The 25,840-nt window shown below is 47.9% G+C and overlaps 1 protein-coding gene across 1 annotated transcript in view; it reads left to right on the top strand.

The window, feature by feature from the left end:
- Positions 1 to 25,840, top strand: part of WNT9A (Wnt family member 9A) — an 83,404-nt gene that overhangs the window by 44,518 nt on the left and 13,046 nt on the right. The window contains exons 2-3 of the mRNA XM_036737621.1: positions 15,815 to 16,074; positions 25,267 to 25,529. Coding sequence (XP_036593516.1) covers positions 15,815 to 16,074; positions 25,267 to 25,529 — 523 coding nt within the window. The remainder of the gene's footprint in view (positions 1 to 15,814; positions 16,075 to 25,266; positions 25,530 to 25,840) is intronic.

Here is a 25,840-nt window from a genome sequence, read left to right as displayed (position 1 = left end):
CGATCAAATGGGGAGACAGCATGAAAACAACTATGTAGCAACAAGATATAGGCAGCATAAGTTGGAGGTGATCTCCTAAGGTGGCAGGGGCGGGGGTTGTCAGTTGGAGGCCTCATATGGCCCTCTAGGTCCTTGGGTGCGGTCTTTTGACTGAGTCCAAGTTTTACAGAACAAATCCTTTTGTTAAGGGGATTTGTCCTGGGAAGTTTGGATTCAGTCAAAGGCCTGCACTTGAGGACCTAGAGGGCCACAGGTGGCCTCGATGCTGCAGGTTCCCCACCCCTGTCCTAAGGGAAGGCACTAACAGAATGGTGGGGCTTCCAAACATGACAGGTACATGGTGATGTGAGGGGCCAACTCTGTACAGGTGACCTTATACTCAAAGGCTAAGCCTGATCCTGAGACTCCATTCTTGAGTCCCATGAGAAGCCCTGTGGCCCTGGGGAAAGAGTCTTGAACTTGGAGCCCACAGACCCTGGCTCAGGTCTTGGTTCTAATACTTACTCTGACCTTGAGTAAAATCCCTTTCCCTCTCTGGGCCACAGTTTTCTCTTTGAAATGAGGAGGGGGTCAGACTAGATAATCCCAGAGGGCCTCCCTGGAAGCTCTCAGATCCTGTGTGGTCCCTTCCCCTCCCCCTCCAGGAAGTTAGGCCCAGGGGCCTTGGGCTTGGCCCCCCCACCCCCACCCCATCCATCAATAAAGTGCCATCTATCAGCCTCCTCGATCCACGACTTCCTCCAGGGTCCAGACAATAGGCCTTGTATCCAGGCCTACTTGTGTAATCCTTCACCTTTATTGGCTTCAGGTTAGGAGCTGAAGGAGCCAATCTCTTCCCACCCTTTCCTTGCTCCCTCCCCTTCATTCCCATACCCGGATTTCTGGTGCTTGATTATCTCTCTGCTTCCTTATTCCCCCTCCCTTCTCTGGTGGTGGTTTGGACAGGCTGTGACCTTTGATCTGCCTCCAGGGCAGTGCAGCCTTGATTAAAACTTTTGTTTGTCTACACTTTCCTTCCTATCCAACCTTTGCTCCCCATTTACCAACCCCACCCCCTTCTGTCCTCAGTCCTGTCTGACCTTTTTTGGGGAGAGTATTTGTATCTACAGTGCTTAGCACAGTACCTAGCACATAGTAGGTGTTTAATAAATGTTTATTGACTGATTCCTGATCTTAGCTCACTCTGTCCCCCCTCCCTCACACACCTGATGAAGTTGTCTGTCACCTGAGCTATGCTAGGAAGAAGAAAAAGATTTCCATTTTCAAAAAAGAGGTGGGAAGGGAGAGGGGCACCTCTGCTTTCTTAAAACTCTATCAAAGATTCTTTCCCCCCTTTAAAATAGCCCTTGATAAAGGTGATCTAAGAAAAGACAGCCAGGGTACCTTCCCTCTACCCACACCTCAATGACTGAGTTCTGTCTCCTCTACCAGGTCTGATGGGAACATAATGGCTGTTTTGGGGGCACTCTGGGGGAGAAGAGATCACACTTGTTCTGCTTGTCTTAGAAGGTCCTTGGGGAGTTACAGAGAGACAGGCAGGATCCAACCTAGTTCTGATGGTGGCAAGGCTCTATGCAATGGACTGCCATGGAAGTTCCGGGCCCCTGGAGGCCTCTAAGCAGACACTGAATGATCACTTGTCAAAGATGGCAGAATGGGAGTTCCTGTATCAGAGGGGCTGCTTTACTACATCCTTTCCCTTGAGTTCTCTCCCAGCCTTGGGAACTTAGCTTTCTAGTAAGTATCCAAGGGCTTCATGCCCCCCAGGCCTGTTCCTTCTGATCAAGAAACCCAGGCCAAAATCTCATCCCACTGAGGAGACCACATTTGTGTGTGTGTGTGTGTGTGTGTATGTGAGAGAGACAGATAGACAGACAGACAGACATTTTCAAAGAGGACCACGGAGAGGGTGATGTTTCTCTCCAAGGGATGGAGCTAATGGTGGGATTTTAGGAAGGTAGCAGGGAAGGGGGGACACTGACAGGGGAGATATTTGGTTCCTTGGGCCTTCCCAGTGTACTCTCAAAGAATTCTCACTAAATAGCTGCCATCATTGGGTCAGAGACACAGGGGACTGTTCTGAGGAATTATCCTATCTCATAGGATAATTATAATTATAAACAGCTGTGTCTCTAATCCTTTAAAGTAAGGAAAGCACTTTGAAGAAGACTACAATGAGGTAAAGGAAGCAAATATTATTCCTACTTTATAGATGAGGCACCTGAGGCTTGGGGATGAAATTCTTCTCTGGGGTCATAGACAGTCAGTGGTGTCTATACTGGGACATCTGACTCTTCACACCTGAAGTCCTTCCACTAACCCCCTCTGGGAACATCTTCAAAGCTAGTTTCAGGATCTGAGGCCACAGACTGATCCCTCAATCTGAGTAGGCCCTGAGTAATTCCTGTGGGCTTCATGCTGTGCCAGGTGCTTTTGTGAGAGGGAGATAGGTCACAGAGACAAGACCTCTTTCTTCAGGAAGCTCCCAGGCTGGCTAGGAAGGCCAGCTTCTCCCAAGGCAGTCAAAAGGCCACACTTGAAGACCTAGAGGGCCACGTGTGGCCTCAAGGCTGCAGGTACCCCACCCCTGTCCCAAGGGGAGCAGCTAGATGACATGGTCTCAGGATGGAGAAAGCCAGAGTGGTCAGGGAATATTGAGGCTTCTTTGAAGAGTTACCTTGCCTCTCCCTTCCTATTTCAGGTCAGCTGCTAGGCCTCCAGCCTTAGCGCGTTGCACAAAGTATTTTATGAACAATGGATATTTGTTGATGTGTTGATGCAGGGGGCAGGGAGTTCGTGGTTTCATAGAACTTCAGAGCTGGGAGAGACTTTGGAACCTAGAACACAGGATGTCAGTGCTTGGAGGGGCCTTGAACGCCTTGTTTTTATAGATGAATACAGTGAGTTTGGGAGAAGGGACATGATTCACCCAAGGTCGCACAGTGGATTATCAGAAGGGCCAGACCATGCTTACTAAGCACGGCCCTTCCTTTCTGTAGACTAGAGCAGACTTGGGTTGTGCTTGTGGCTAGACAGCAGCTGCGAGAGGTCCCGGCCTGAGAGCCAGGATGGACAAATGAGTGTGTTTCCCTTTCCCTCTGCTCTTCTGAAAAGCCCCTAACAACCAGCAGAGTGGACGGGGAGGCCTCCCTCCCACCCTAGTGCAACAACACAAAACAAAGCCAGGTCTCCTCTTCTGCCTAGGTCATTCCCAGAAGGCTTTCTCCACTGTCCCATCAGTTGGTGCTAGAAACAGTTCCTGGGAGGTGGGGGTAATAGTGGCAGCTTCCACTCTTTAGCCTTTAAGGCACAAAGAGCCTTGTGAGGCAGATGGTAAATATAGACACACAATACATACATGTATACACACCTGCATGCATGTACACACATTCACATACAATACACATACATATATGTACGCACAAGTACACAAACATGCAAACATGTGCACCTGTATAGGCGACACACAATACACATGTGCACACAATACATACGTGTACAGAACACACATGTATATACAATATCCATACACTCATACACATACATATATGTATACATATATGTACACAATACACATGCATGTATGCAATATACACACACACACCTATCTAGTTCCCATTTTGGGATGAAGTAACCCAGGCCCAGAGAGGAAAATGGCTTATAGCTATTAATTACCATTAATAATAACTAGCCTGCTCAGTCACATGACCATTCTTGCTCCCCCACCCCAGCTCCTCATGGCCCCTCATCTTCTCATGTCTCACTTCTGGATGGAGTCTTGCCTCTGCCACTGGCAATGAAGTATAGAGCTGTCATCTACTAAAACTCCTCACCCTTGAGAAGGGGAGACTGAGGCACATAGAAGGGAAGGGAAGGTTACAAAGAGAGTAAGTAATTTCCTCTCTTTGGGCCTTGGCTTTTTCATCTCTAAAATGGGAGTAGTCTCCAACCAGCTGACACCACACATTTGCTTGGAGAATCCAATTTGACCCCTGTTTCTCCTCTAGCTCTATCGCATCTAATTGTTTGCCAAGCCCTGCTGATTTTACCCCTGCAGTATTTCTTGAATTCACATCCAAACCTTCCTTTCCTCTCTCCAGGTCCTCCCTCTAGCCCAGGCCCAAGCTGTTTCCCTTCTGGATGATAGTAATGCTTCTTAACTAGTTTTCCTGCTTCTATTCTCTCCTCATCAGATCCATCCTGCACATTTTTGTCATCGTTCAGTTGTTTTAGTTGTGTTTGACACTTCATAATCCCATTTGCGGTTTCCTTAGCAAAGACACTAGAGTGGTTTATCATTTCCTTCTCCAGCTCATTTTAACAGTAAGGAAACTGAGGCAAACAGGGCTAAGTGACTTGCCCATGGTCACCCCACTCCTAAGTGTCTGAGGTCAGATCTGAACTCAGGAAGATGCGTCTTCCTGATTCTAAGCCCACTCTGTCTCCTGTACTACCTAGCCATCCCATCCTGCACATAATGCCTGAATAACCTTCCTAATGTACAGGTCTGATCAGGCCCTAGAAGGATATTTTGATGATCAAAGGAGACTCTGTATGAAGTGTTTTGTAACTATAAAGTAAGCTATATATTTTTTTTATCATATCTTTCTCCTGCTCAAAATCCTTCAATGATTTCCTACTGCCAAACTGACTTGGAATTCAAGGCCTACCACAGTATCAGCCTAGTCTTGGCACGATACCCCTTCAGTCATCCTATATCCAGCCATACTGGACCGCTTACAACTCCCCAAATAAGCCTATCCTCTTTGTCTGGAATCCTCTCCCTTGTGTAGAGCCTCTCCTCTCCCTCCCTACTCCTTACCCTCTCTACCCACTGAAAAACAACTCCTCTTTCATTATAAACTCAAATGCTAAGCCCTTTTAGCAAATCTGTGCATGTGTCTTTTCATTGTACTAGCCTCTGGGCTCTCTGATCGGGTAAGGTACTGGGGCTAATCCAAACTTTATTTATCTCGGCATACAGTAGGCACTTAATAAATGTTTGGATCGAATGGAGTGGAAATTGCATACTGGGTCGGAAAGCTCATAATGCACCATGAGGCATGTTCTTGTTGTTGCTGCCTCATAGAGGTAGACAGGATCCTTATTGTCCTCAGTTTCCTCCTCTGTAAAATGAAGAGTTGCCCTGCAGTCAAGGGCAGGTTTGGGACTGCAGTTGCTGATCTTAGAACCCAGTGGTGGCTCCTAGTAGTGGCCAGGTAGCCTGGCGTAACAGTGGCTACTAGCGGTGTAGAGATGAGACAGGCATTGGATCAGGAATCAGATGACCTGTCTGAATCCCAGCTCTATTCATTATTGGTAGGGCCTTTTGGCGAATCCCTTTTCTCTCTCCAGGTGATGGTTTCCTTATCATAAGTTGATGGGGCTGGACCAGATTTTCTCTAAAGTTCCTTCAAGTGACAGCAGCCTCATTCCTGCATTCAAGGTCAACATAGTTGCCTCATAAATGCTTATTGAATGGTGCAGGCTTGGTTGGCTTTTCCTACATCTGCTCTCTCCTCTCTAATCCATCTTCCACACAGCCGCTAAAATAATCTTCCACTCCCTTGGTTGGGACGTGTCAACGTCTCTTTATTGCCACTAATATAAAATCCAAACTCGCAAGCTTGGCATTTACAGCCCTTTCTCACAAACTTGTTCCAACTACCTTTCCAGATTTAATGTTGTTATTCCCCAAATCACTATCACTTGAACTTAACATCACATCTACCTCCATGCCTTTGCGCAGGCTGTATCCTATGCCTAGAATGCACTGCCTCCTCATCTCTATCTCTTACAATTCCTACCTTGCCATCAGGGCTTCACTTAGACACCATTTCCTTCTCCTGAACACTTGTGCTCATTCCCTTGCCCTCAAATTATCATGTATCTCCTTAATCTCCTTGAGTGCTAGCTACTGTTTCTCATTTTCTTTGTATTGCCAGCATGTTGCATTGTGCCTTGTGTACAGCAGATACTTAATAAATGTTTGTTGCTTGAATTCAGAGCTTCCATTTCTACAGCAGTTTGTAATTTACAAAGCATTTTCCTCACCACGATCTTGTAAGTTAGGCAGCACAATATGATCCCCGCCCGCCCCCCCCCCACCATTTTATAGCTGGTGAATCTGATGGTCAGAGAGGGGAAGTGATTTGTTCAAGGGCAAACAGAGAAGAGCTATATGGGAAGCCAGGGTGCCTGACTCCTAGTCCGAGGCTCCTTGCCCCACAACAGATTGCCCTCTGCGTCTCCCCTCTCTGTCTGGAAGTGTAAATTCCCTAAAGCAACTGGTGATTCTTGCTCTTAATGAATGGGATTGTGCTGGTGACCCTCTTGAATCCTGGAACGGCTGGGCTGACCTGGAGGGCAGGCCCACTGCAGGGGCATGAGGCAGCTGCTGGCGGTCTCTTCCACATTCCTGTCTGCTGGCCTTCTTTGACGAGGGGTATGGGGTGGGGAAGGCAGGGATCACAGGGTCTGTATGTCTGGGTTGGCCAAAACAGTGGAACCCACAGCTTCCACCCAGCAATTTCATACTGGCCGTGTGGTCTGGGGGAAGCGAGTCTTGGGTTGAGATTCTCGAGATCTGGGTTAGAATGTTTGTTCTAATCCCTTCCTAGCTGCGTGACTATGGGCGGATTGCTTAGTTCCTTAGGAAGGCTTAGTTTCCCCCTATATGAAATGGGGATAACACATTATTGCACTTCACAGAGTTGTTGTGAAGAAAGTATTTTGTAAACATGAAAGCTTTGTGGACTTCATTCTTGTTATTACATAGGATTGTCTCCTCCCCCCTTTCCCCCTCCCCACCCCCGCCCTCCCCGGGACAGAAGTCTCTGACCTCTCACCGCCACATCTTTCTCCAATTGGCCTGCTATTCTGTGGCTTTTTGTCTTTTTCTAACCTGCCTCTGCTTGTCTTTATGTCCCCCCCCACCCCACCCCCATATCTATGGCATAGGAGTGAATGTCTACTGAATGTATACTAGGTTCTTCATGATCTGTGTGACCTTGGGCAAATTTCTCATCTTCTCTAGCCCTCAGTTTCCTCATCTGTAAAAAGGGGAGGGGAGATAGACTAGTTGACTTCCTAGGTACCTTCTAGCTTTAAATCTATGCTTCAAGGTGCCCAGACATGCCTGGACTTCTCTCACATACCCCTTTCCATACCTAGGACTGTGTGTGGCTCCCCTTCTTTTCCCATCCTTGTCCCTCCCTGCTTCCACATCTCTCTTTGACTCTTGTCTCATCTTCGCATCTTCTGGCCTCTGTACCATGTCTGCGTAGCCCCAACATGGCTGTCTCTATTTCCACCTATCGTGTAACTCTTATTCTTGTGGTTTTCCCTCTTGTATCCAATATCTTTCTTTTTCAGTTAAATCATATTTTGTTTTTCAATTAAAAAACATTTATTTTCTTTGTCTCCCTACTTGTACCCTCCACTAAAAACAAACAAACAAATGCAACAAATATGCATAGTAAGCAATACAAATTCCCATTTTGGCCTTGTCCTCCCTCCCCCCTCCTATAGCCCCCATCGGTCTAGCTATCATCTATCTATATAATGTATATGTACATATATGGGTATTATACATATGTGTTATTCTATATCTTGAATCCATCAGCCCTCTGGGTAGCCTGACATATCACTGGGTCTCTGAAAATCATACTTCCTCATTGAGTTGATCAGCGGTCTTATATCTTTTAAAGTTGTTTGTTTTCACAAAGTTGCTATTGTATAAGTTATATTCCTGTTTCTGTTCACTTTACTCTGTATCAGTTCATAAAGTCGTCCCAAGGTTCTCTGCAATCCTCCTCCTACTGCCCTGTCTCTCACAGGGCTGTAGGGAGGTTCCCATGGTGATGGGAATAGATGAGCACATCCTTCATAATCATGGATTGCTTTGTAGACTTTCTTTAGAAGGCACATCTGTTGGGTTAGATTGGTGACCCATTCTTAGAGCAGCTTGGAGGCTACCTAGAGGCCACCTGACGCCTAGCTGTAGCCCAAAGCCCTGTTCTATGGCCTGCTGGTATGATGGGGGCAGAAGTACCGAAGGATCCAACCCAGAATCTCCTCCAGGCCACCGTTAGGAATAAGCTCTTGTCTTGAGAACATTTCTAGAGCTATTTTACAAAGCACCTCTCACAACCAATCCTATGAGGTATGAGGTTTGAGGATTGTTGTTTTCATTTTCAGATAAAGAAACCGAGTCTCAGAAAAGGGAAGTTAGCTAGTTGGTGGAGCTAGGTTTAAACTCAGGTCTCTTTACTCCAGAGAATAGTATTCTTGTATCGGATGGATTGGAGGGAGGAAAGGTTGGTGGTAGAGAGACCAGTTAGGGGAATTGACTTATACAAGGATCTTGACCAGATAATCAGCAACATTTTTAAAGTACCTACAATGTGCCAGGCCCTCTGCTCATGTTGGAAATACAAAGATGAAAATAAAATATTCCCTACCTTCAAAGATCGTAGATCTAGGGTTGGAAGGCATCTCAGACACTATTTGGTCTGACCCCCCTATTTTACAGATGAGGGATATGTGGCTCAGGGGTCTTACAAGGGAGACATGTAGATAAATAGCTATACCTAGTTACAAAACATGAGATGTTTACCTGTGTGGGGTGTGGGCACGTTTGTCTGATCTGTGGCTGGGAGTAGCAGGAAGAACCCAGATGGGGGGTAGGGTTGGGGGCAAGATGGCAATGGAGTGGGAAGAAATTGATGGAGACAGATCAACCATCCCCAGTGGCAGAGAGTACTTATTTTTTATTCTTTATTTTCATATTGGTTAAAAAAAAATCTCTTCCTTTTGGGCCACCTTTCTTGGCCTGGGGTTGATGTAAAATACATTGGCTCCAGGTACCTAACTTGCATCCTGTTCTCCTGGGATTACTCTGTGTGTGTGTGTGTGTGTGTGTGTGTGTGCTCGAGAGAGAGAGAGAGAGAGAGAGAGAGAGAGAGAGAGAGAGAGAGAGGCAGACAGAGTCAGAGATGGGAGGGGGAAGAGGAAGGGAAGAAGGAAAGAGAGACCACAAGTGGGGGCTGGATGATCACTTGTTGGAAACGGACACCTGTTCCAGTAGGGGTCTCATTAAAGATATTGTAAGCTCTAAATCTTAAGAAATAATTCTTAGCAGGTTGAATTGGGGGCTTGGTACAATCCCTTCTAGCTCTGAGACTCCATGATTCTGAGAGACAGAAATTGAGAGAGGTTCAGTTGCCTCGAAGATAATGTGACAGACATGAAGGTCGGGGCCAGAGCAGCTTAGCTGGCATTGCTGTGTGCTGAGAGGGATGGTCAGGCTGCTGAGCCTCTCCCAGAATAGAGCTGATGATGTGACAGGCGGGGGCTCTGGCCAAATGCTTCTTCTGGGGGCCCCATGGGGAAAGGCCCCACAGGGGAAAGTTACTTCAACTGGTACAGGCCCGAAACTAGCTTGGAAAGGAGGCTGGGCCTGGGCTATGGGGAAAGGCCCCACAGGGGAAAGTTACTTCAACTGGTACAGGCCCGAAACTAGCTTGGAAAGGAGGCTGGGCCTGGGCTTCTTCCTAGGGATCAGCCTTCACTATTCCCCAGCCTCTAGGGCAGTCTCTCATGCCATGCCCCTGTTAGACTGGAAGTTTCCTGAGGACAGGCATAGTGTCTTTTTTCCCAACCTCTTTTTTTTTTTTTTTTTTTGCTTTTTGGCAGGGCAATCAGGGTTAAGTGACTTGCCCAAGGTCACACAGCTAGTACATGCGTGAAGTGTCTGAGGTCAGATTTGAACTCAGATCCTCCTGACTCCAGGGCCAGTGCTCTACTCACTGCGCCACCTAGCTGCCCCGTTCCAACCTCTTTTTAAAACCAGTGGCCTCTCTCGTTGGCTTAGTGTGGCTGGGAGGTGGCCCTGAGTTCTTCAGTAAAAAAGCCAGGTAAGCCCAGGCAGGTCCTGCCTAGCTGAAAAAGGTTTTGATTTATAGGGCTGCTGAGAGATTGAGGCCCGGTGGCCCAGTCTAGCTCAGTTCAGAGAAGCTCTTCACCAGGTTGGCCTGGCACCCCATTGTAGCCTACAGCAATTCGCAAAATCATTTAAGACCTTGGAGGGTTTAGGGGGCGATTGTAGAAACTGAGAAGATCATAGAACTTTTGACCTGTTGCAGTAAATCCAGGGTCTTGTACTCACCTAACCTACTTTTAACAAATGTTTGAATTCGATCAGCTTTTCTGTTCTTTACTACACCGCATGGCTCACACCACCAGGGAAAGAGCTCTGGATTGGGTGTCAGAAGATCTGAGTTTGAATCCCTGCTCTGTTTATTTTCCCTGTTTCCCAGGACGGTCAGGGGAGCTGGGCAAGTGTCTTCTGAGCCTCAGTTTCCTCATCTGTAAAATGAAGGATTGGACTAGATGGCCTTTAAGGTCCCTTCCCAGCTCTATGTTTGAAGGTCTCTTCCAGTTCTAAGTTCTAAAGTTCTAAGATTTGACGATCCTGACTTGATTTAGTTGATTTTGTTCTCCACTGGCTTCCTGTGCCTACGTCTGTCCCAGCTGCACTATATGGATTTCTTCAGGGCCAGAGCTATGTTTTCTGATTCTTTTGTATTCACTTCCCTGACTTCTTCCTTCTCTTCCAATCCCTCCCCCTGCTCCCTGACTCGGGCCCCATCCCCAGCGATTCCACTCCATAAATGCTTGTTGACTGACTGAGTGATTGACAGCCTGAGGCATCCCACAGACCAACTGGGTGATTCATGACCCACTCCAGTGTGTCCTTTGGCACTGTTTGGGCAGAGAGGAGAGGAGACGGATGGATGCCAACACATGGTGGGTTAAGGGAGGGGGTGGAGAAGGGAGTAGAGGGTGGCTGGCAGGAGGCCAGGCATGCCCGAGGGTGGAATGACTGGGAGGTAGGACTTGACACCAGGGGACAGAAGTGGAGCAGACTGCCTTGCTGCTCCCCGCTCAGTCAGAAGGGGAAGGTGGAGTATAAGGATCAGCCTTGGGCCCTGTCTCTGACTTAGGAAAGTATCCTCCTGGAGGCTTTCTGCCTGTTTGGGGCCCTGTGGGAAGGACAAGGGAGAGGGGAGACCCTACTGTGATGTCACTTGACAGAGCTTTGCCTGAGAGTCTGGGGTATGGGGAAAGGGCACTGGCTCAGCAGTCAGAAGGCTTAGAATCCAGTTCTGACTCTGATACTCCATGTGTCTCATTGGGCAAACCATTTCCCCTTTCCTCAGTTTTCCTCACTGTACAGTGGGGATAACAATATTGTTCAGTCGTTTCAGTCATGTCCAATCCTTCATGACCCACTTGGGATTTTCTAGGCAAAGTTATTGGAATGCTTTGCCATTTCCTTCTCCAGCTTATTTAGAGATGAGGAAACTGAGGCAGAGAGAAGTGACTTGCCCAGAGCCACACAGCTAGTAAGTGTGAGGCCAGATTTGAATTCAGAAAGAAGTCTTCCTACCTTCAGCCTCATTACTTTATCCCCTAGCTGCCCCAAAATATTATTTTTGGGGAAGCCAGTTATTGGCATTCATTGAAAGAGGAGGGATGCATGTTACATAATCTTACATTTGGTATTTGGGGGCGTAAATAGCCTGAGAACTGAGATTTTTCTTATAGAAGTCCCATTCACGTCACAGGGAGCAGTAGGTTTCTTAGAACAGGGCTTGGCGAGTTCCACTGTAGGCAATGGGGAGCCACAGTTTGATTTTAAAGAAGGGAGCAACCTGATCCTCGGAATGTTGCCCTGGAAGCCTTTGCAGGAATAGCTTGGGAGGGGCGAGAAGGAGGGGTGCACTGCCCTGTAGGGGGAGACCTGGGTTTTCTGTCTGACTGCTGCTTCTTAGCTGTGTGATCACGGGCCAGTCCCCACCTTTCCTTAAGCCACTGTTTTCTTGTCTGTAAAATAAGGGATCTGGACCCTGCCAGCTCTAAATCTATGAGCCTTTGGAAACAGGAGCTGTTGATTCTTCTTTTCTAAGCTCTCTTCCAGCTTTGACATTCAGAGAGACCAGTATTAGAGATTTTGAGCCTTCAGGTCAACCAGGCAGCTTAATGAATAGAGCCCAGGGCTTGGGTCCAGGGAGACCTGAATTCAAATCCTGCCTCAGAAACTAACTGGATAATCCTAGGTACATAACCTCTCAGCCTCATTTTCATTATCTGTAAAAACGGGGATAATAACATCCCCCATCTCACAGGGTTGTTGGGAGTTTAGAATGGGTTAATATATGTAAAATGCTTTGCAAACCTTAAAGCAATATATGTTGTTTTGTTATTTCTGTCATGTCCAGCTGTTCATGGTGCCATTTGGGATTTTCTGGACAAAGATACTGGAGTGGTTTGCCATTTCCTTCTCCAGCTCAGTTTCCAGATGAGGGAACTGAGGCAAACAGGGCTAAGTGACTTGCCCAGGGTCACACAGCTACTCAGTGTCTAAGGCCAGATTTGAACTCAGGAAGAAGAGCCTTCCTGACTCCAGATCCGACACTGTGGCACTGTGTGCACCTTCTAGCTGCCCCAAAGCACTATACAAATGCCAGCTGTTAGCTATCTAGGGTAACTCTATGTGGAGTTGGGGAGGGAGAAGATAAGCAGATGTTCATGAATGGTTTGGCAGAGCATTATACCCTGCAGATGGCTCCCTTATGTGGCTAACTGTCCCTTGTTGAAGATAGATCTGGTCCCCCAAGAAGCATCAGTTGGGGATGTTCAGGATGGAGCACATGGCCATGTTCCCCACACCCTATAACCCAGCAGGGAGCCTTCAGAGGCACCTGCTCTTTTCTCTCCCAAGGCCTCCTATTTGCCTCCATCAGGAATCAGATACCACAGGGAGGCTTGCCTGTACCTCTAGTCCCGGAGGGGATTGTGTGGCTGAGCTCTCCTGGGGGCTGAGGAGAAGATCCTCATTCCTGCCCAACCAGTTCCCATTCCCATCAACTAAAGTCATGCCAAGTGCCTGCAGCATCCCTTCCCTGTGCCTGGCAAGTGGAGCCGTTGGCTGCTGTTCATCAAATCCTAGAACCACGGTGCTCAAAGGGCTCTTGGAGATCCAGCTGTTTGCCTGATACAGGAATCCCCTCTGCACGGCCACTTTTATTACTGTTGCCTCTACTTGCATACTTTGAGTGATATGGGAGCTCATTATCATTCCACTTTTGGACAGTTCTAACCAAGCCATGGCCCCCTTTATGGTTTTGTTGTTCAATTCCCTCTTGGATTTGCCTGCCCGGGGCATCTTCCCACCCAGCAGTGAATTGAGGAGGGGGTGACATTGTCTTTTATATTTTCCTAGCATCTGGGGGAAAGAAAACATTTTCTTTGTGGAAAAGAGAGTCCCAGAGAAAGCTTCATCCTGCCTTTCCATCCTGATCTCACCCTCCCCTGCTTCGTGCATTCTCTATTAAGCCAAACAGATTATTCTCTGTCCCCCAATCTTGTCATTCTCATTCCAATCTCATCTTCTGTACCTTTGGCTTGCCTTTCTTAGAAAGCCCCTCCCCCTTAGATCTGCCTCTTGAATTCCCTCCCTTCTTTCAAGAAGTTACCACCTTGATGAAGATCCCAAATCCTCCCCCTGCATCAAATGCATGTGTTTTGTATGTACCTTTTTAGGTATACTGTTGAAGCAGTGTGTCGTAGTGGATAGAGCATTGAATTTAATCTGGACAACGTGGGTTCAGTCTCACTTAAGACATTTATTAGCTGTGTAACCCTTGGCTTTATTTCTCTGTGCCTCAGTTTCGTTGTCTGTAAAATGAAGAAATTGGGTTCTATGACTTCCCAAGTCCTTCCAGCTCTAAATCTGTGATCCTATGAAAATATTGTTTCCTCCCATTAGAATTAGAATGTAAGGTCCTTGAGGGCAGGGTCTATTATCATCATTATTATTTTGCTATCTGTATCCCTAGTGCTCATGCATAGAGGAAGTGCTTAATAAATGCTCGAGTCTAGAGTACATTTAGTGTAACCCCTGAAATGTAAATCCCTAGGAGTATGACTTGTCCAAGGTTCCAAAGGTAGAATGCTGTAGAGTCTGAATTTGAACCCAGATCCTCTGACTTTAAATCTAGTGTCTTTTCCATGACACCACGACTATGTTCTTTCTCTCCAAATTTCCCGAGTCCTTTGTTAAAATCTTTCCTTTGCCCCTGTCACATCCTATTTTGTACATATTTTAAAAATCTGAATACATGTCATAGCAACTCCTTTAAATTATAACCTCCTCAAGAACACAATCTGGTTTGTGCTGTTAGCTCTGAACACATAACCCAGCATACAGCAGGTGCCTAATAAGTGTTTATCCTACGGCTGTACCACTACAGATTGTGCTACTCATGTCACAGATGAGATAACGAAGCTGATTGCAGGTACAATGGGCAGGGGAAGTACTCACCCACGTTGGCGTATTATTTGAGTAGAGGCTGGATGACCCATTATTGGGGAGAGTGCAGAAGAGCTTCCTGCTCTGTGGTGGGCTGAACTGGATGGCTTCTGAAGTGTCTTTGAAGGATGAGAAGGAGTGATTCCAGGAAGAGGGTTTTGTTTCCTTGAAGGAGAAGCATAGTGGCTCCAGGAATGGACAGGAGGTTCCTGAGCTGATCCTCCTGCTTGAAGGGGGAAGAAGGAGGAAGAGGAGAAGAATCCTCTAAGTTTTCCAAAGAACTTTGCGAGTATCTCATTTTATCTTCACAACAGCTTTTATGGATAAGAAACCGAGGCAGACTTGTTCAAGATCAGACCACCAGTAAATCTTTGAGGTCAAATTTGAACTCGGGTCTTCCCGACTCCATGCCCAGTCCACTGCGCAGCCTAGTTGCCAGATGCTAGCTGTTTAGACAGATCAGTGATTCTGACAGAGTGTATCCTCTCTGAGCTGAGAAGGATTCAGCTCATAATTATTGAGTTGGCTCCCAGGAAATTGGGTCTCTGGAATCTGTGGGGGCCTCACCTTGGGATTTAAAGTTAGCAAAGGGCCAAGATAATCTAGTCTAACACCCTCATCTTACAAAAGCAGAAACTGAGACTCAGAAAATGGCAATGTTAAGATCAAGAGGGAGAGACGGCAGCTAAAAATAGACCCAGTGATTCAGTATGCTGTAGGGAGATAATGGCAGGTCCAAGATTTAGTCCTGCTTCTAGGCCAATGGCTCTTCATCTTTTTTGGGTCATGGACAGCAAGGGAAGCCTATGGACTCCTTCTCAGAATAATGTTTAGGTTTAGGCAAGACAATTGGAGTCAAGTAACTTGTCCAAGGTCACACAGCGAGTGTCAAGTGTCTGAGTATGGATTTGAACTCAGGTCCTCCTGACTCCAGGGCCAGTGCTCTATTCACAGAGCCACCTAGCTGAGCAGAATAATGTTTTTAAATGCATAAAATAAAATGCACAAGATTGCAAAGGAAACTGTGTTCAAAGATAGTTACCAAACTATTAAAACAAGTTTGCTGACTCTTGGTTAAGAACCCCAGTTCTAGGCCAACCCAGCAGGGCTGTTATTTATTTGCCCAGCATCCTTCAGCAGCTTTCTGTTGTCTTTGTGCTGTTTAGCCAGCAAGCAGTTATTAATTACTACGTGCCAGTTATTGCAACTCCCATGCCTAGCTTTTAAGCCCCTCTGCTGTCTGTCTCCCCTTTTCCCCACTGTGAAGCCCCTCTATATGTGGCACCTTCTCTTACATTCCCCACTCCCCTGCCCCAACATCCTCCTCATCCTTCAAAACCCACTGCTTTTTGCCGTATGTTAGGTTAAGGTCCAACAACAAAAGTCATGGTTTGGTTAGGGTGCCTAGCTGACTGTATCTGTCTTCTTTGTCCCCAGGCTGACAGGCAGTGAGCCCCTGACCATCCTCCCACTGACGACAGAAATGGAGGAGGCTGCCGCAAAGGCCCACTATAAGGTGTGTGACCGGCTCAAGCTGGAGAAGAAGCAGCGACGCATGTGCCGGCGGGATCCGGGTGTGGCCGAGACCCTCATGGAGGCCATCAGCATGAGTGCCCTTGAGTGCCAGTACCAGTTCCGATTTGAGCGCTGGAACTGTACTCTGGAGGGTCGCTATCGGGCCAGCCTGCTGAAGAGAGGTCAGTCTTTGGAGCTAATTGATGAGAGCTGGGGAAGGAGGGGCAGGATGCTTAGGTGGGAGAGGGGGGCATGACCTGCTTGGGCAACTTTGGGTAAGCTGCTTAACTCTAGTTCCCAGCTTCCCTACCTATAAAACTGGGCTTTGGGAGGTTGAGGTAAGGATCGCTAAGGGCCTTGAGATTCTCCATTCTGAGATCCCTCCCAGCTCTGCTTTCCTATGGTTCAGTAGGGGATAGAAGGGCGTCCGTATACTCTATCCATGAGGTATAAAGGACTGCTAACAGCTGAGTGAGCCTATGGCATCCTCTCTTCAGATCTGGCTTTGAGGGTAGGGCTAGCGATAAAGCCAGAAGACACAAGCACCTGAGATGGGGAGATGGGAGTGGGAAGGGTGTGAGTGGACCTCCAGAAGCCCAGGGACAGGGAAGGCCACATTGGCTCTCTCAGCCATGTTGCTGGTTAGGGCTGGCCCTGTCTGTAGTTACAGGATCCATCCGTCCTTCCATACTGTTTCTTTTTTTTTTTTTTTTAATTTCCCCTGGCACCCGGGCTTAGAATTGAGCTCGATAGTTAGAGTAAGCAGAAGTTATTTCATAAGATTTTTTTCTTTTTTAGTGGGGAGGGAGGGCGTGTGGTGTGGGGCTTTTTAGGGAGACTTGGGAATTGATCCCGGCCACAGGGCTGGTGCCTCACGGCTGGCAGGCTGGGGAGGCACCCGGGGTTAGAATGGCTGCATTGATTGGGAGCTTATTATCTTGTTACAGAATATCTCATGCAATCAAATAGCACCCGGTGGAGACAGTTTGGGCACTGGCGAGAACCCAGGGCCGTGTGTGTGTGTGTGTGTGTGTGTGTGTGTGTGTGCGTGTGTGTGCGTGTGTGTGTATATGTGTGCCTGTGCGCATGTGCATGTGTGTGCGTGTGCGTGCATGTGTGTGCGTGTGTGTGCGTGTGTGTGTGTGTCTGTCTGTGTCTGTGTGCATGTGTGTGCACTCGAGTGTGTGTGCTGGGGGTTGGGGAGGAGGCAGGGCGGGGTCTGGAGAGGGGCCTTGGGAACAACCTGGAGACCAAACTTCCTTCTATTTGACTAAGTCCAGTTTCTCTTAGAAAGTCTCCCTGGGGCAGGAGGAAGGAGGAGGGAAACAAATGGGGTTGGAAAAGGGAGGGGAGTTGACTCGTTTCTCCCTTCTGTTCTCCCAATGTCCCCCTGCCCCAGCCTCAAACTCAATGCAGGACCAGAAGAGCAAAGGCTTTGTCCTGGGGGCAGGGTGGGGGGTGGGGGTGGGAAGGGGATGGTATGTGAGCTTCCGTTCAGCTGTCAGAGGATGGGGATCAGTGTTCCTGACGTGCTGGGCATCGAAGGGCCCAGGCTGTGATGTTCTCTCCCCTTAGGGAATGGTACCCCTTCCTGGGCACATACCCCATGCCTGCCCCTACCACCAACCACCTGTTGGGCATCATCCAAGGCAGAATGGTCAAAGCCGTTTGCCCCAGTAGGTTGGTGCTTGGATGCTGACGGACCATAGGGTTTAGAGCTGGAAGGGGCCTTGGAGAACATCTTCCCTATCCCCGATTTTATAAACGAGACGACCAAGGTCCCCCAGGAAGAAGGGGCTTACCCACAGTCCCCCAGTCCATGAGCTGCTTGGCTAGGACTCCCTGGTCCGGGCTGTCGTTACCACCCACCTGGGCTGGGCCACACATCGACTGGGCAGATGGCTACGTGGCATGAAGCTGGCATGGTCTACGGGTGATGAAATAAATATTTTCTGCTGGTCATGTCTGCAGCTGGTACCACCCAAGGGCCTCAAAGAAGGGAGCTTTCCTTTCTAAGGTGAAAGCTCAGGTCTTCACTCTCTTCAGTTAAGTTGTTTGTAGATGTCCCTTTGAGCCAGGATTTTAATAGCCCAATAGACAGCTTTGAGTATGGAGATTGCTGAATTTACCACTCACCCTGGGTATGATAGGGCATCTCTGCACATCTGTGCCATCCATCAACAAACATTTATTATGTGCTTCCTAGGTGCCTGGAACTATGTAGAACTATGTAGGTGCTATGGATACAGATGTAAGGAAATGACGTGGGCCCTGCCCTCAAGGAGCTTACCTTCTAAAACAAAAGGGCCAGAGGACATTAGGGTTGGACTTTTAGGTCCCTTTCAGGCATAGGGCACTATGTGGTGCAGTGGATAGAAATACTGAGCCCACAGTCAAGAAGACTTGAGCTGAGTTCAAATGTGGCCTCAATGACCCTGGGCAAGTTGCTTGATCACTGCCTGTCTCGGTTTCTCCATCTGTAAAATTGAGGATACTCAAATAAAACTGAGGTAATGTTTGTAAAGCCCCTATATACTACTACTTAGTAGGTGCTTAACAAAGCTATGAATTTGAACCCTGGACTCACTGTGTGACTCTGGGCCTCAGTTTCCCATGCTGTAAAAAGGACTGGTATGGTGGAGAGAGTGATGGAAGCCAGGAAGCCCTTGGCCCCAATCCCAGTACTTTCTAGCTGTGTGACTTTGGGGGAGTCTCTTTCACTCTGGGCTTCTGTTTCCCTCCTGGTATCGGGGATAGAGTGCTGGATTTGGAATCACTGTGACTTAGGTAATAGGGACAGCTAGGTGGCTCAGTGAGTAGAGCACTGGCCCGGGAGTCAGGAGGACCTGAGTTCAAATCCGACCTCAGACACTTGACACACTTCCTAGCTGTGTGACCTTGGGCAAGTCACTTAACCCCAATTGCCCTGCCTTCCCCCCTCCAAAAAAACTAAACAAACAAACAATAAAGATGAGGTAATATTTGTAAAGTCCCTAAATGCTACTGCTTGGTAGGTGCTTTGATAAATCCTTGTTCCCTCATTCCTGCCCTGACTGCGTAATCACATAATGACTAAAAATCTACCTACCAGCCCTACCCAGGCTAAGTTATAGATAGATTGCATAGTCATACAGCCCTTAGCGTGGCCCAATTTAACTTCTTAAATTTCTTTTGTAGAGTTCTACACAGCTTAGCCCCTTCGAGGAATCTGTGGCCTTTTGGCTTGTTTCTCCAGGCGTAGCCTTCAGGTTCAAGAGAGATTACCCCTTAGGCAGCTCTCAAAGAACTCCAAGTGGCTGCGTCTTCCTGGTCCTCATGTCCAGAAGTCCTTCAGAACAAGTGGCTGTTATTTATATAACACGTTATGGTTTCCAGATTTCCTTTTACCCTTTATCTCATCTGATCCTGACCACAGCTCCAGGGCATGGGGGGGAGGCAGGGTGGGCCTTCAGAGGCTGAGTGACTTGACCACAGTCACACAGGCATTTGTTAGGGCTGGGACCCGAGCCCAAGCCTCTGGTCCCTAAGTCTACGAGGTCACCATTCTCTCCATTCTTTTATTTCCTTGGGCTTTGCTTTATCCTGGTCTTCTCTGGCTACAGATAGTCCTCTCTTTTTTCAGGTAACAGTCTCTCACGTTTGTCTTATGTTTTTAACTTATCAAAGCCCCTTTCCTGGCCTATTTGAGCCCCACGATGTCCTTCTTGAAGTAGCATCAGCGCCTGTGAACCGACAGACCTCGAGAAGGATCGTTGTGAGAGGTGTTTTCTGTGGACCTCAAAGAACCAGGGAATTGGGAGCTGTCGTGCTGGCCCATGACACCTGCCTTGTTCTTCCCTCTGGGGTCAAGAAGAACAAATCTAATCACGGTGTCAGAGATCTGGAGCCAGAAAGGGCCTTAGAAGTCATCGACCCCTTCCCCCCATTTGACAGATGAGAAAACTGAGGCCTAAGAGATCAAATGACTTGATTGGGGTCACACAAGCATTAAACGCGAGTCACAATGTGAACTCCAGGTTCAGTGCTCTGAACCTCTGGTCTCTTCCACATGGCAGCTTTTCAGATACTTGGAGACAACGGTCATCACACACAGCCCCCTGTGCCCCACTCAAGGCTTCTCCCGGCCAAGTAAACCTTCCCCGTTTCTTTCATTGACTTATGTATGGCAAGGTCTCCAGGGCCGTCATCCTGATCATCCTCCTCCTTGTATGGCCATATGATGGGAGATGGCACCCTCAATAGCATGGGTGTCTTGGCTTTGCTATTGACTGGGCATCACTTTGGCCGAGTCATTTCCATTCCCTGTTGTTGTTCAGTCATTTCAGACTCTTCATGACCCCATTTTGGGGTTTTCTTGGTAAAGATACTGCAGTTGTTTGCCATTTCCTTCTTCAGTTCATTTTATAGTTGAGGAAATTTAAATTCCCACCTCAGGAACTTACAAGCTATGTTACTCCGGTCAGGTCACCGAGTCTCCGTTTTCTCATCAGTAAAATGAGAGGGTTAGACTCAATGACCATCCTTTGATGCTGTGATTCCTTAAGTCTCTTCCAGTTCCGATGGTCTGTGAATTTATGATTCTGTTAGAAGATGTTCGGGGCACAAACAGGGGCCTTTCCCCCCAGTCCACAATCACATTTCACCTGCAGCCAGAGAACCTTAGACAGAACAGACAATCTGGGCACAAATGTGCACAAATGGGCTGTGGGGGAAGTGACTCTCCTGCTTTCATATAAATCTGTCCCTCGGGGCTTCCAGCAACTGGGGAAAGGGACTGAGGATAGAAGTTAAAATTAAAAGATGGGGCCTTTAGCCCTAGGCCTCGCTGAAACCTGTTCTACCTACCTGGAACTTTTCTCCCTTCTGCTCAGACACCTTGCCTTTGGCAAAAAGACTTTCTCCTTGCATGCTTCAGTTTAACAAGTGTCTCTTTGTGTTTCAAGCATGGGGACACAGGAGGTTTAGATAGACACAGAGTCTTGCCTTCCTGGCCTCCTATGACTCAGTTTAGTAGGGGGGATGTGACAGGCAAATACCTATGCAATATTTCAAGCTGAGCTCATCAGAGAGGTGCAGGTGAAGTCTGAGACTGGAGGGGATGTTTTGTTACTAACTGGGCAGAATAAAGGAAGACTCTTCCAAGGAGGTGGCGCCATTGGAAGTGGCACCATTGGAGGTAGACTTTAAAAGCTGGGCGGGGGTTAAATAGTCTCAAAAGAAGTGGGGACGATGCTCCAGGAAAATGTTGGGGGAGCATTTGGGGGAGCCAGAGACACCCAGTTAGGGTTGGAGCTTGGTCTAGTAAACCCAGGTGTAACCCTAAGTTGGGTAACCCTAAGTTACCCAAGGGAACTGGGTGGCGAGTGTTGGGTATCTGCTACCCATCTCTAACACTAGCTTTTGCTTACCTGTCCTTAGGGTTAATACTATGGGTAAAAAGGTAGACGGTCCTCCCTTTCCTGATTGGTGCCTTTTCCCTATTGTCTTCAATTTGTACCCTTGTCTTCTCTCCATCCGTCCTTCATTACAACCCACTCTAGGAAAAAGGATGGAAGGCTTAGAGCTAGAGACGGTTCTTTTAGTCTGACCCCTTTGTTTGACAAGTGTCTTGCTCCGGGTCCCATGGCTACAAAGCAACAGCTGAGACTCCAACAGGTCTCCCAATTCTAGGGCCATATTATTTCCACTATAGATCTGTTGCCTTGTGCGCATCAGGCCTCCTGGACTGTACTCCAGTCCTTCCTATCTTTGACTGTTGAAATTCTTACCCATCTGATAAGCCCACTTCAAATGTCAGCCTCTCTAGGAAACTGCCCCAACTTTAGGCTGCACTTTTTTTTGCATCTCTATGATATATTTAATTATAATAATATATGATATTATGCAATAGTAGCCATGTTTGTGTCTTGGCCTTCTTTTGGAATGAGAGTTCTGTAAGGGTAAGGATCAACCACATCTTAGCTAAACTCTGCTTCTCCCCCAGCAGCACAGGATTTTATCCACAGTAAAGGTTTAAGAAATATTTGGGGAATTAAATCTGAACCTCAGGGACATTGATCATAGACTTTAAAGGTCATTTGGTAGAGTCGTTATGGATGACTGATTTAGGGTTAATGATTATTCATCAAACGTTTATAGATTTAGATCCCCTCATTTTAAAAGGTTTATAGATCCAATCCCCTCATTTTACAAATGAAGAAACAGACTCCCAAGGGTTAAATGACTTGCCCAAGGTCACACAGATAGTAAGGTTCTGGCATGGCTTCAGACCTAGATTTTCTTTATTCCAAGTCTAACCATTACAAGCGTACTCCTCCCAAAATCTATATTGGGTTAAGGATCAAAAATTTCAGCTAACAGGATGTTTTTAGGTACCTCTTGGTGGTTGAGGGAGCTACTTTCTGAGAGCCTCAGGGACTACCTTGACTTGTTGGTACATCCCTCCCTCCCCCCACCCCCCAGTTCTGAGATCTCTCTCCCTCTCATTATTGAGAGAGCTGATTTTCCTCCTACCCTCTTAGGGCAAGTTCTTTCCTCTGCCCAGGGCCTTGGTCATCCTCTTATTTATAAAATAAGGGACTTGGGTTCTATGGTCCCTAGGAAGCACCTTCTATGTGCAGAGCCTAGGAGAGGTTCTAGGGCCAATGGAATGTAAAACACAGCCCCTGTATAGAGATAACTACAAGATACATTACAATAGTGAGTCTGTGCTGTATGAGGTCTGAGAGGGGGAGGCCATTACTGGATAGGATGGTGATTGCAGTGACAGATTAAGGAAGGCTTCTTGGAGGAGGGAGTGGTTGAGGGGGCTTTGAAGGATGTATAAAAATTCATCGGCTGGAGATATAGAGATTCTAGGCCTCAGAAACAGCCTGGGCATTGGTGCAGAGGTGGGAAAGTAGGGGGCTTAATTGGGGGGAGGGAGGGAGGACAAAGAGTTGCCTACCTTGGCTGGAGTGCAGAGTTCAGGGAAGGGAGTCAGGTGGGAGGTTTGGAAAAGTAGGATGCTGTAGCTTGTGGGAAGCCCTGACTCCTAAAGCACAGGAGCTTAAAATGTATGTGGGAGGCCATGGGGAGCTTTGAGTGACATGGCCAGATCTCTGAGCTAAAAAAAAAATCCTAGTGGGATAACGTGTTAGGTTGGAGGAGAGAGGAGGCAGAAGGCCTGGCTATTGGTCAGGATTGGAAGGGAACCTTGAAGATCATCTAGTTCAATCTTCCCATTTTACAGACCAAGCAACCGAGTCCCACTGAAGAAAAGGCACTTGGCCAAACCCACAGAGGTAATGGGAGAGTGGAAGTAGGTTTCGAACTTGGGTCCTGTCTCTAACCCTACTGCTCTTTCTACTAGAGTGTGGTGTTTCTAGGTGGGTTATAGGAAGGTCCTGTACAGACATTGGTGGCTGAGGATGTAGAAGGGGAGGGGGGTGAATGGAAGAGCTGTGTGTTGTTGTAGGAGAGGTCCTGGTCTTTAGAAGGCCTGGGTCATACTCCCTGCTCACCTGCTTGCTAGCCTTAAGCCCATTACTTTGTACCTCAGGGCCTCTGTGAAATGGGGATAATGACCTTTGCACTGCCTCGTTAGCAGGGAGAATGTTTTGTCAGTCCTTTTAGAGTATTCTGTTCTCCAGGGACCTCTCTGGGCAGCAGGATGTACTCTCTGTTTACGGGGCAGCTGGCAGACCTTGCTAGCCTAGGAGGGTCTTCTGGCCTGCTCCTGAAGTTAGACAATGCTGCCTCCCCCTGGCTGTCCCAGGCCCAGGGATGGGCGGTGGGGTGGAGAGTAGGGGAGAAGGAAGAGGGGGCAGGGCAAGCTGGTTGGCAAGAGCAGTTGCTGGCTGGTTGTGAGGTGCCCCAGCGAGAACTTGAGGCAGCAGCGCATCTCAGGTTTCTCTCGGTAGGGAGGGCTCCAGGCTGACCGGCCTAGGTTTCTGATGACTCTGGACACATGCTGAGTGTGTGTTACCCAGCCCCTTCTGAGAGGGACAGGGGGGAAGGTGGGAGGTGGTTGTAGTGCCCTGGCCCTGGGAAATACAGCCTGTCTCTGCACTGTCTCCTAAGTACAAAGCAGAATTCTCCTCTTCTCCCCCTTCCCCCATTCCCCTTTTTTCCCTTTTCCTTTCTCTCTGCCCTGTGGTGTGCCCCCTTCTCTCCCCTCCCCCTCCTAGGGTTTCTCTTCTTTTTTCTTAAGCCCCTGGGAGGGTATCAACAAAGAAGCCATGCTCCCATTTTATGCTTGGACAAACCAAGGCCAGCAAGAAGTAAATGAGGGATTAATCAGGCTGCCAACTTGGCATGGTTTGAGAAGTGGTGGGAAGGCTCTTCCCCTTCACCTCTCCCTGACACATCTTACCTACTAGCCTAGTCTCTGGGGATGCTGGTGGTTAAACACACATACACATATCTCCCACATGTTCAGTGGTTTCCAGTCGTGTCTGACTCTTCATGACCCCATTCGGGGTTTTCTTGGCAAGGATACTAGAGGGGTTTGCCATTTCCTTCTCCAGCTCCTTTTCCAGGTGAAGAAACTGAGGCAAACAGGGATAAGTGACTTGCCCAGGGTCACACAGCTAGTAGGTGCCTGAGGCTAGGTTTGAACTTAGGTCTTCCTAACTCCACGCCCGGCACACAAACACATACATATATATATATGTATACACATACATGCATGAACATACAGATATACACACATGGAATTTATAGCAAGAAGGGCTGGATTTGAACTCTGACCCTTCTACCTGTGTTATCTTGGCCAAAACCACTTACCCACATTCTTTATTCTAAAGTCTCCTCCAGTTTTGGCATTCTGCAGTCCTGTAAGTATGGAGCTAAGGCTGGATGAGGTAGCATTCAGCCTGTATCAGTCACTAACATTTTAGTATCTGTTATCAGCTCTTTCTTTTTCCCTCTGAGATTGAGCTTTGGGGTTGAGTTTTGGGAGTAGTGGAACTAGAAATGATCTAGTGCCTTCTCAAGGCACTGAGTATAGGCCTGCCAACTTCCTTGACTTTGCCTTTTGAGAGGGCTCTTAGCTATTCCTTGCCCTCCCCCAAGTTGTACTCTGTTCACCTTATAAGTAATACCTCCACTGAACACTATTTAGACCTCTGCAGCTCTGGTCCAATGGGGATTGTCCCTTCAACCCTCTATATTAGAATAATTTCCCCAATTCTTGTCCTGCTTGACCCTTATAAGACAGAAGCCCTGAATGTCAGAGCTGGAAGGGATCTCTTAGGGACCACCGATCTAGTCTAACCTACTGGTTTTACAGATGAGCAAACCAACGGTCAGTGATGGGGATTTGGTCATGCAACTGGTAAGTGTGGGAATATTGCTAACCCGGGCCTCTGCCCTTCTGTCCCCCTGCTGGGTAGGCTTCAAGGAGACTGCCTTCCTCTATGCCATCTCCTCAGCCGGCCTGACCCACGCCCTGGCTAAAGCATGTAGCGCCGGGCGTCTGGAACGCTGCACCTGCGACGAGGCGCCGGACCTGGAGAACAGGGAGGCCTGGCAGTGGGGGGGCTGCGGGGACAACCTTAAGTACAGCAACAAGTTTGTCAAGGAGTTCCTGGGGAAGAAGTCCAGCAAGGACCTGCGTGCCCGTGTGGACTTCCACAACAATCTGGTGGGGATGAAGGTGAGCGGGGCCCCTGGCAGAGCGGGAGGAAAGGAGGGAAGGAAGGCATCGGTACTCATCTTTCCTCCTGGCTCGGGTCATCCTTGGAATTTAAGAATCATGGGATTTAATAGCTGGGAGGGAGTGGCTCAATTAAAGACCTCCCCCCGCCATAACATTCCCATCAGATGACAGTCACCCAGAGGAGACACCTCCCAAGGCAGCCCATTTCGCTGCGGGAGAGCCCTAGTGGTGGGGAAGGTTTTATTCCTGACCTCAAGCCCAAATTTACCAGTTTGTAACCTCTACCATTGTTCCTGCTCCTTGTAGAT

Source organism: Trichosurus vulpecula, chromosome 9 (genome assembly GCF_011100635.1).
Source record: "Trichosurus vulpecula isolate mTriVul1 chromosome 9, mTriVul1.pri, whole genome shotgun sequence".
Classification (NCBI taxonomy): Eukaryota; Metazoa; Chordata; class Mammalia; order Diprotodontia; family Phalangeridae; genus Trichosurus; species Trichosurus vulpecula.
Note: the sequence above shows the minus strand (reverse complement) of the source record. Positions and strands in the feature narration are given on the sequence as shown.